The 11,538-nt window shown below is 36.2% G+C and overlaps 3 protein-coding genes across 3 annotated transcripts; all 3 read right to left on the reverse strand.

The window, feature by feature from the left end:
* Nucleotides 1-1,009: 1,009 nt before the first annotated feature.
* Nucleotides 1,010-2,402, reverse strand: LOC113153528 (odorant receptor 131-2-like). Its single transcript, XM_026347204.1, has 2 exons — nt 2,223-2,402; nt 1,010-1,801 (listed from the first exon to the last, which is right to left on the reverse strand). The coding sequence occupies exons 1-2, from the start codon at nt 2,400-2,402 to the stop codon at nt 1,010-1,012; spliced, it is 972 nt and encodes a 323-aa protein (XP_026202989.1).
* Nucleotides 2,403-3,904: 1,502 nt separating this feature from the next.
* Nucleotides 3,905-6,458, reverse strand: LOC113153531 (odorant receptor 131-2-like). The gene is made up of 2 exons (XM_026347208.1): nt 6,306-6,458; nt 3,905-4,684 (listed from the first exon to the last, which is right to left on the reverse strand). The coding sequence occupies exons 1-2, from the start codon at nt 6,456-6,458 to the stop codon at nt 3,905-3,907; spliced, it is 933 nt and encodes a 310-aa protein (XP_026202993.1).
* A 2,754-nt stretch (nt 6,459-9,212) lies between these two features.
* On the reverse strand, nt 9,213-10,286 carry LOC113153532 (odorant receptor 131-2-like). The gene is made up of 2 exons (XM_026347209.1): nt 10,134-10,286; nt 9,213-9,980 (listed from the first exon to the last, which is right to left on the reverse strand). The coding sequence occupies exons 1-2, from the start codon at nt 10,284-10,286 to the stop codon at nt 9,213-9,215; spliced, it is 921 nt and encodes a 306-aa protein (XP_026202994.1).
* Nucleotides 10,287-11,538: the final 1,252 nt, after the last annotated feature.

The raw sequence follows: 11,538 nt of genomic DNA on the forward strand, positions 1-11,538 counted from the left end.
TAGTATCAAGGTTTAGTTATTCCATACATTTTGCATATGTTTTTTTCTTTGCTTTTCTTATTTAGTTAAGCTGATGCCTTAATATAATATCCTTGGATAGACCTAGTACCTAAGTTGACATAATGGTAATAGATTACAATGTAATGAAAAACATAAAGCAGGGAGAATGGAACGCCATCATATGTTGGGAAATATATTTGGAAAAACTACTAAAATAATTAATGACATTTCAAAATAGCTGCTGAATGTGACTGTTAATGTACTTACTGAATATTTGTAATACTCATTACGCATTACTATGTGCAGTAATACACATTAACTAACAGGTAAGTAAAAGATTGGTCAGTGTAGATGAGGCACTTTTATTGCTAAAGTTCCCATATTTAGTTTCCTAAAAGTCCTTTGGTTTACCCTGACATCGCCTATACATAAAAAAATAAATAGAAGATGAATAATCTCTTAATGATACTGATATTTATTTGTCATTAGAGATATGCCATAGAGAACTTGCATTTTAAGCAGTTAAGGTAGTAAAATGGTCATTTGGTCTTTATAAAAGTGATAAAAACTGTTCATTTAAATGTTTTTGCAGCTTGAATATTTTCATAATGAAATACTCTGCCAGTAATTGCTTAAGATTAATCGATTTGTAATTTGTATGTCAAAGTTATTATAAAAATTTCCCTTTTACAGAGGCCAATGTCACTTTGCAGTTAAAAACACCAATAGGATTTTAAACAATACAGAATGAAGCTGCAAATTGATATGCTTGAGAAGCTGGAACATGCTGATGATGACATGGCACATGTAGTTACAGTTTTAGAAAGTACGAAATATTTAGATGTAATTTGTACATTAGATATAATTTGTATATCTTTGATCTTTAATTTTTTAGGTTTATTGTACTTATAGTCAGCTGCAACAATATAAATCAAAACCACTATTTAAAACACAAATAATCATCAAAGATAATTAAGGTGCCAGAATGTGGTTGGACTGGGATAATGTTTCACGTGGGGACTTTTTCTGGTTGGTTGCTCATGCTCACATTACAAAGTATGTAACTTCTCATATATCTTCTGAAGGTCTGGTCTCGCAGTCCATAAACAATGGGACTAACCAACCGTGGCAGGATCTGAACAAAAACATAGGAAGCAAACCGTACAGCCGGATATTGGTTGGGCAAGAAGATGAGGAGACCTTGTTCAAATACAGGTCTAGCATAAATAAACATACATAACAGCAACTGAAACCCGTGTAGGAGAAGTGTGTTTCTGGCTTTTTTAATGTGTGCAGATGCTCCCTTGGCAGCAAACAAAATCCTAAAATAAGCGTAGTGTAGTATGACCCAAACCAGGACCAGGCAGATAATGTGGGATGCATCCCTCTTCTGGAGGCTGTAGGTGGTTTTGAACACATAATCTCTGGCGCAGGACACTTTAGAGTGAAAGAACTCCAGAGGCTCTGTGGCCAGCAGGACAAAGAGATCTGGCAGAATAGAGACGGCACTCACAAGCCAGATCAAACCAATCAGAATATAGGTCTTCTTAATGGTACAGATCTGTCCATGACGGAGGGGGATGCACACAGCAATGTAGCACTCCACTGCCATTCCAGCCAGATTTAATGGGGTGTTGAAGGTGGTGAGGATGGCGAAGGTCAGCAGGATGAGGCAGAAGGGAACGCTGATTGTGTACAGGGCGTAGCTGATGATGTGGAGTAGAGTCGACAGAGCCAGCTGCAACATGTCATTCAACACCAAGTGGACGAACAAAATGTAACGAGGGTTCATGTTAAAGATCTGTAAAGAATAATGGGGAACAGAACGTATCAGAATATAACGTTGCCTAAACGAGTGTAAACAGGAGTGTGGATGATGGATGATCAGTTAGTGCTTGTTTTATGTTTTTTTTGTAGATGTCTTTAGGCAAATGTTGTGCTTGCTTAGTAAAATATTTGTTAACATACATATTTATATGTGGCATCGTGCATCATTTGTTCTGTTGAGTTAGTCTTTAAGCGTGTTTGGCTGATTTTGATCAAGCTGTAGAAATCGTGCACATTTCAAACTGTAGCATCATTCTACCTAAAGCAGAGTGAGAGAGAAGACTTAGCATCTTAGAATTCTTTTTTTCTACTGGCTTCTAGTCTCATTCTCCTTCCCTTCCCAAACACAAACCCTTGAACATGTTGTATTTTACATACAGTTTTAAATTTCATACCTGGTGCTTTCTGAAAGTGTGGACCAGAATGCCATTAATGTAATTAATAGAGATGCAGAGAGCTGTGACAATCACATTCTTGATCACAGCTGTGGCAAAGGAGTCGCGCTCATTCCCAGCCACAATCAGAGAGCCGTTGAGAGACAAATTCATGTCTGGAACAACAGAATCCTTTTTCATCTGAAATAAAGATTGATCACATTTTAAGTCTACTCAACTCGGATTGAAGACTTTAAGATTTTAAAAAGAAGAAACTGTGCTGTGACCATGTAACAATAACCAAAGTGCTGTAAGGTCTATAGATTCAATAATATTACTTTCAAAAAATGTTTAAGTCAAATGAAAACGTACCACTTTGTCTGGTTATGTCAGAAACAGTTGTAAATATTACATAAAATAACCTTTATTACACTTTGAGCTGTGTTTAGTGACAAAAGCTCCAAAAATATTAATGTCAATAATGAAATTAATCCATAGAAAACACTCAAACACCATAATTGATATTATATTAAATAAGATCAGTATCATTGTCAGTTTATAGGAATCAAAGATCTAAGCATTATAGACTGCTCATACCCAGTAGGACGTCACACTACTACGATGTGGGCGTTGAAACAAGGAATTTATATAGGTTGATCGAACATCCTTGGGGTGTGGAGGTGTGTGTGTGGAGGTGTGTGGGGGTGTGCTTGCACATCTTGGCATTTGTGTATCTTAAAATAATATTTAAATATTTTTCTAAAAGTGATTTGTTACTTTCCAAGAATAAAATGATTTGTATCACACTAATTTTGTACTTTTTCACCTTCTCAGTCATGTCATAGATCAACTGAACCAAATCTCTGTTTTCCACTAGAGGGCGATTCAAGCTGTAAATTCTCTCTTACTCTAGTCCAGCAGTTCCCAAACCAAGTCCTCAGGCCTCCTACCCTAGTTGTCACTGAGCTACTGAGGGCTGCGTCACATTGCAGTCTTAACTTATTAACTTATTACACTAAATTTCATCGTTACAGGAGAAAGGATCTGCAAACAACAGGAAAGTGACAGTGAGACTTGAAGTCAGCAAACAGCTGTTCATATTGTTGCTTATTGGTGGCAAGATGCTAATCGCAACTGAACACAACTCCCTGACTGATATCAGTGAGCTGGTTTTCCATTATCTCATTTTTATGTGGGATGCTTTACACTGGCAAAACAACAGTGCCAAGTTGCCTCTCTCAATATTTCTTTGAACTAATGCCAAAGTCATTTTCTTCTTTTTGTTATTAGTGCATTATGTGAACAGGATGTTGAACTGTGTCACATAACTGGTGAAATGTATCCTTGGCTCTAGCTTTCGCATGCAGTTTTAATATTAAGTAGCAATTCAGTATTAGAAGGTAAAAATAGGTGAAATGTGCATTTGTAGTAGTTTTCATGTAATAGAGTCTGTTTGAGACAATAATATTGTGAACTAATTATTACCAGCCCAAGAACCAGGACTTTTCTTAAGTCTCTTTAAGATTAGTTTTTCTAGTATTGTTTTTTGTGTTAATTGTGTGATCTATAAATATCAGCTCAAAAGCCCTTAAAAATTAATTGTTTATTCGTTTTAATGGAATAAACCAAAATAAGGGAGGTTAAGATCCATATCAGTTGTAAAGATGTTACAAATAAAAACATTACAGTCACTGTCATGATGGCTATTGTGGATGAGTCGTAGCTGTTGTTGTAGAGAAGAGATATCTTTTCAGGTACTTCCTGAATGTTTTATCTCGTAGTCCATACACGACCGGACTAATGAGTCGAGGAAGGACTGAGATAAATATATTGATAGTGAAGCGAATGGCCACTCCATCTTTTGGGAAGAAGTATGTGAGGCCTTCTATTGTAAAATTATAAACATAGTTGAGCATGCACAACATCAGCTGGAAGCCGTGGAGGAGGACTGTGTTTTTTGCTTTCTTGGCATCTGCAGCAGCTGCTTTTGCAGTAAAAAGAATGTTGAAGTATGTATAGAAAAGTGTGAACCACACAAAAACCAAAAATGCTGTATTGGATACATCCCTTTTCACTGTGAGATAGGGTGCTCTGAAAACATTTACCCTAACACAGAAAATTCTGTAATCAAAGAATTCCTTGGGTTCTGTGGCCAAGGTGACAAATAAATCTGGTAGGACTGAAAGTGAATTTAGCAGCCATATCACCCCGATCACAACATACGTTTTCTTGACTGTACAGATCTGAGTATGACGGAGAGGGAAACAGATGGCGATGTAACACTCTACTGCCATAGCAGCTAATGTTAGGGGATTATTTAAAGTAAATAATATACCAATCATTAGCAAAACCATACATAATGACATATTGAGGGTGAACACAATATAACTGAGGAGTTGGAGTAGGGTGAATATGATCAGCAGGAACATGTCATTAATTACAAGGTGGATGTACAGGATGTAGCGAGGGTTTGTATTGAACACCTGTGGGGAAGGACAGAGATTAGGAAAGAAAACAAGAAATACACTGCTCGTCCAAAGGAAAGGCACCACCTGGATTCAACCAAGCTAATAGGTACGAGCCTCCCACTGGATAATTACTCCATTGTTGATTACCGTATTTTCCGCACTATAAGGGCCTAAAAGCCTTCAATTTTCTCAAAAGCCGACAGTGCGCCTTATAATCCGGTGCGCCTTATATGGATCAATATTGAACCGCAACAGGTCTCGCAAGTACGGCGAGAAGCCGCCGACTCCATTTTCCCTCGTAGAAGAAGTAGTGCGCGTTGCATGCTGGGATATATGACTGCGCGAAGCGTGCCGTTTCATTTCCATTTGTGTGTTTGTGCAAAACCCCCAAAATAGCTCCTATTAAGAGACACGCTTACGACGCAGAGTTTAAACGCAAGTCGATCAGTCGCAGTAGAACACGGGAACAGACCAGCAGCGAGAGAATTTAACATTAATGAATCAATGGTGCGGTTTCTGGTCTTTACTGGAGTTGTGAACTGACGAGTACATTGCTCTCAACTACATTTTATCCTATCTTTTCTTTATGTAACTGAAAGAAACAGAAAGAAACTAAATTAACTAATAATACACATCGTTACACATTTTGGTATGTTACACTCGCACACGCTAGCTTGACTTGAATGAAGCTAATTACAATAACACGCACATGTAATTTATCACATGTAACAGGTAACAACTAACAAACTTCTAATGACAATAAACATGTTAATACTTACAAAGACAAATGCTTTCCAAGGCACAAACGTATAAAACACACTCAGCATATAACATGAACCAGTTGGTTTTACTGTGGAAACTAAACTAGTTTAATTTACTGACGGAGAAAATAGTCAAAGCTGTTCTATTGAACAGAGTGGAAAGAGCGCTCACTCTGCAACTAATTATCTTAACAAAGATCAACTAAAATACACAACTCTCACTCTGATAAATTTTTAAGAACAATACTATAATACTTTTTAGCTGCCTTTGTCACAACTTATTGTTATTAATTTATCACTTGAACTGAAAGGCATGACACGGCCAGAGCACATCATCAACATCATTTTGGGAGTGTACGGAGTTTTCAGAACGCCGGTTCGTAATCTATTAATAAAGTTTGACCGACCTGACTGTTTTGTTGACATTCCCTTTAGCGCAGCTCCATCTAATGTTGCATAACGTAACTCCAGCCTCTACTGTAGCGTCTACTCTATGCGCCTTATAATGTGGTGCGCCTTATAGTGCGGGAAAATACGGTATGTTTCAGCTGGTAACAAGTTATTGAACCCTTGCAGAAGATTTTCAACATTTTCACCAACAATGACACAGTGAACGCGTGTAGTCGAAGCCAAAGGCGGTCCAACGTAATCCTAGAGTGTGTGACTTTTTTTTACTGGGACGGGCAGTGTACATAAATAGTATCTCTGTTTATCTAAGAATCAGTTAGAGAATAGATGATGTTGCTTACTGCTAAAGTGGTGAAATGTAGCCTTTATTTTGCTCTTTTAGCAGTAAGCATTCACATTTTAATCTATACTTAAACTTATTATCTGTGCATGCAAATATGATTTCTAGAAACAGACAAGATTGAGACCTGATGTTTTGTGAATGTGTGTACCAGGGTGCTGTTGACATAGCTGATGGAGATGCAGAGAACCACAGTGATCACATTCTTGAAAATAGCTGTTTCTACTGTGTCCCGATAGACAGGTGTTGTAAAATTGTAGTTGGTATTTGAAAGACTCATGAGTCGGCCGACACCCGTTCACTTGAAGCAGCTGTAGGTTAGATTATGATGATGAATATTACTGATCAGCAACATTTGTCATAATCATAAAATAATAATCTGTTATATTTAAATTGATTTCTTCTGTTTACTGTCCTTCAGCTGGTCTCTGTATTTTTCCCTGTCTTCCTGATTAAGGGAATTCACTTAAATACTTGCAGTTGTAAGAATCAGCACACTGTATACATTTGCTGCTGAACTGTTAGACATCAACATAAAAAAGAAACAGGCCGTCTTTATTGTAAAAGGTGACCGGTTTACATTCATACTTGACTTTACTGAACTCGTCCTGGACAATAAAATTAAAGAGAGCCATTGTTGTTTGAGTGCCGTTTTTTTTCTTCTCATAAGACGTCAATCTGCTACAACAAAACACTTCATTCAATGATTTAATTGGAAAACCTGTATATTAAACAATAGTATAAAGTCTCTTCATATTGGAACATTATCATATTAGGTGTAATAGCAGAAAAAAACACTGCTATTAAAGAGGGAAAACCAACTGTGCATTTGTTTGTTACCAGTGAATCACCAAAATATTTAAGACTGTCCAAGATCACTAATAATTTGATGACAGGGTTCACATCATGTTAATAGGAAACATTTTAATAGTACTTTAAATATTTTATATTATCTTTATATTCTACATCAGTGTGTACATACTGACACAACAGAAAAGTAGTAAAATAGACATGAATAATGTCTGTTAACACACACATTCAACACAGTTGGTACTTACCTCATGTATGCCAGCCATACGTACAGGCCGAAGTCTTTGGTGTCTACTTACTTTATAGTTTTTTAATGCAAATGTCATGGGAACAAGAAAAGCTGTGGTTTAAAGAGAAACCACTTCTAAATGTATCTTTTCTAGTTAGTAGTAGTAGTTTTTATTAGTTTTTATCAGTGTGGATTTAAAAGTTTTGTTCAGCTAGATCCTTGCGTCATATCATAAAACCCTATTTATAACATAATAGACCTGTCTTTGGGGACTACTAGTAAGATTGCTCTCCGAATCATTGAAGTTCAATAATTCGTGCAATAACTCAACATTGGTTTATGTTATTTCACCACAACACAAACAGCTAAAAGTTCAGTTAGCTTTTGGTAGTAAATTTATTTTAAGCTTATGTTAAAATCACTGCAATAGCTATTGCCATTCCCTGACATTGTCTGGGTCTTTCCATCAGGTTACACCAGTCATATCTGAAGCCATGTAACCATTAGATAAACTATAATGACCTCATTGCAGTTACATGGACCACTTTTCCCACCCGCCTCACGATACTTTTAAACAAATCTCCCTATTTTAAAAAGACATGGTGACAAAATACTGTATAGCTTTACACTTTTTAAAAATCAAACCCCAATTTGACCAGACTCATAAGGTTTAGGTGGAATTTTGCCACTGTAGTCAGAGAACAGCAAGGGAATAGTTTTAATTGTGAATTGAAGCGTTGATAAAAAGCTACTTTTACTGCAATTAAAACAAAGTCAGCTGTGTTACGATGAATTATGTGCATTTCAGCTAAACAACAGATACAGTGGCAATAAAAAGTATGTGAACCTGTTGGAAATTCTTGGTTTTCTGCCTTAGGTCAAGAGTATTGAAATTGTGAAATTGTGTTGATGTGGATCTTTCTGAGCAATTGTTACAAGATAAGATGAGATAAGTTTATTTGTCATATGCACAAATTTACATAAATAGTGTACAATGAAATGTGCCGATTTACCTGATTCCTTTTACCTAGTGAGACAAAACAAGTAGAAATCAACAACAGTCAAAAGTCACAGATAAAAACATACAGTATAAATGTGCAAACCTGTGTGCTTACCCATGTTAACATCTGCACATACTCTGTGTGCAAGGCAAAATACTGCCGCTCCATCACAGCCGAGGCACCTTTGGTTGCTACTGAATTAAATACAGTGTTGTAAAGTTGTGAAAGAATATTTTGTAGATGTTTGCAGGTTGTAACTAAACCATAGATGTGCTATGTTCACGTGAGACTGTCCCATTTCACTGTGATCAAACACACTTTATCAACAAAGCCGTTTTTATTACAATAGTGGAATATAGAACAACTTGAAGGATAAACTGGAGGTTCATTCAAGTGACACTGTTGGGTTTATCATATAATTCTGAACATGTATTTTGTAAGGTCTTAAACCTTTCATTTAAAGGGCTTTAAGATGGCTTTTGTGATTTGGAGCAAGTATAACTTGAATTTTATTGTGACTTGATGTCACATTGAACACCTAGTCTGATAAAGTTGATGTGTGATAAAATGTGTTTTTATTTTGTTGGAGAAGGTTTAGTTGCATGTCAACAATTTTGTATAATGGACAAGAATTTAATAGTAACAGAAACAGAGACTTCAGGGACTTATGGTACTGTACTAATTATGTTAAATAGATGTGTTGCTAAATATGTGAAATCCAGTGTCCAATATTAACTGGTTAATATTTATCATGTAAGATAAGAAATATGACAAGTCATGAGCACACTACACTGTAACTTATGTATATTTACACTATGAAGCTAGGACGAGTAAGAAACTTTGCGACACCTGTGTTGCTGACGCACTGTCAACTATAGGGTACTGCACTTATACTACAATGAAAAACGCTGATGCTTTGGAGCTCTATATCTGTACGTACAGACAAAAGTACAAGAGTTACTGTCCTCATGATTTGCCTTTTCTTTTATGAAAATTAGTTTTTACACTTGAACAGAAAAAGATATCTCAATAGGTACATCCTAAATGTCTTGTCTCGTACTCCATAAATAAGGGGACTGATAAGTCGAGGCAGGACCGAAATAATTATTGAGACAGCGAAGCGTATGGCTAATATATCTTTTGGGAAGAAGTATGTCAGACCTTCTATAGTAACATTATATACGTAGTTGAGCATGCACAACATGAGCTGGAAGCTGTGGAGGAGGACTGTGTTTCTTGCTTTCTTGGCATCTGCAGCAGCTGCCTTTGCTGTAAAAAGAATTCTGAAGTATGTATAGAAAAGTGTGAGCCACACAATGACTATAAATACTGCATTCAATACATTTCTCTTTTCTGTGAGATACGGTTTCTTGAAGACGTTTTCTCTAAGGCATAAAACTGTGGAATGAAAAAATTCTATAGATTCTGTGGCCAAGGTGACAAATACATCTGGAATTATTGAAAGTGCACTTAGTGCCCATATCAGTCCGATCATTACATAAGTTTTCTTGACTGTACAGATCTGGGTGTGACGAAGTGGGAAACATATGGCTATGAAGCACTCTACTGCCATAAAGCCCAGTGTTAGAGGATTATTTAGACTGACAAATATAGAAATTATTAATAAAACCATACATAATGAGACATTTAGAGTGAACACAATATAACTGAGGAGTTGAATTAGTGTGAACATAATCAGCAGGAGAATATCATTGATTACAAGATGGATATACAGGATGTAGCGAGGGTTTGTGTTGAACACCTGTAGGAAAAGACAGAAAGATTAGGAAAGAAAGCAATAAATATACAAATAATACTTCTGATTATCTAAGAATCAGTTAGAGAACAGATGATATTGTTTACTGCTAAAGGGGTAAAATGTAGATGGATATCTAGAAACAGACAAGATTGAGACCTGATGCTTTGTGAATGTGTGTACCAGGGTGCTGTTGACATAGTTGATGAAGATGCAGAGAACCACAGTGATCACATTCTTGAAAATAGCTGTTTCTACTGTGTCCCGATAGACAGGTGTTGTAAAATTCTTGTTGATATTTGAAAGACTCATGAGTCGGCCGACACCCGTTCACTTGAAGCAGCTGTAGGTTAGATTATGATGATGAATATTACTGATCAGCAACATTTGTCATAATCATAAAATAATGATTAGTGATATTTAAATTGATTTCTACTGTCTACTGTTTTTTGCTGGTCTCTTTATTTTCTTCTGTCTTCCTGAATAAGGAAACTCTCTTAAATACTTGCAGTTCTCAGAATCTGCACTGTACATTTTCTGTTGAGCTGTTAGACATCAACATAAACAAGAAACAGGCCCTCGCTGCTATGAAAGCGGAATTTTTACTGTGCATTTCTTTACCAGTAAAGCACCAAAATATCTGCAACTGTCTGAGCTCACTGAGCTCACTAATAATTTGATGACAGTGTTCACATTATGTTAATGGGGAACATTCTAACATTTAATTTATTAGAGTCAAACATCGGTTTATACAGACTGACACAAATAAAACTGTAGTTAAAGAGAAATGGATCATGTCTGTTCACACACAGATACAACACAGTTGGTACTTACCTGATGAATGGCAGTCATACACACAGTAAGTCTGAAATATTTTATAGTATTTCAATTCAAATGCCATGGGATCAAGAGAGGTTGTGGTTGGAATGGACACCCACTCTAATTATCTGGAAGTTCAGTCATCGCAACTGGACTTCCTATTTGATACATCTCTTTTGGGAAACAAAACTGACCAATTTTTACAACTGATAACGGTAATTGACATAAATTAAGTAATGTTTAGAGAGTGAGTGTTTTTAAGGTGTTGGTATATACTAGTTACTCAACAATGAGAGATCTATTAATGAACTTTTCAACAACAAATTTCATTTGGATAAAACTGCAAAACATTTATTTATGTTTATATTTATTCGACAGATGCATTTGTACACATACAGAGTGAATCACTACTTTTGCTGTTTTTATGTCTTAGCTGTTCTGTTTTGTGATTGAGTTTTAGTTTTTGTCGTACCGCACATATATCTTTTCAGGTACTTCATCAGCATTTTGTCTCGTAGCCCATAAACAACCGGACTGATGAGTCGAGGCAGGATCTGAATAAATATTGCAACAGCGAAGCGAATGGCGAGAACATCTTTTGGGAAGAAGTATGTGAGACCTGCAAGTACAATATACAGTAGTAGTACAATTCCGCTAGATCCTCGGGTCACATTCTAATACCCTAATTATAACATGATAGACCTGTCTTTGGGGACTATTATGTAAGATTGCATTCTGAATAATT

The sequence above is a fragment of the Anabas testudineus genome, chromosome 5 (genome assembly GCF_900324465.2).
Source record: "Anabas testudineus chromosome 5, fAnaTes1.2, whole genome shotgun sequence".
Lineage (NCBI taxonomy): Eukaryota > Metazoa > Chordata > Actinopteri > Anabantiformes > Anabantidae > Anabas > Anabas testudineus.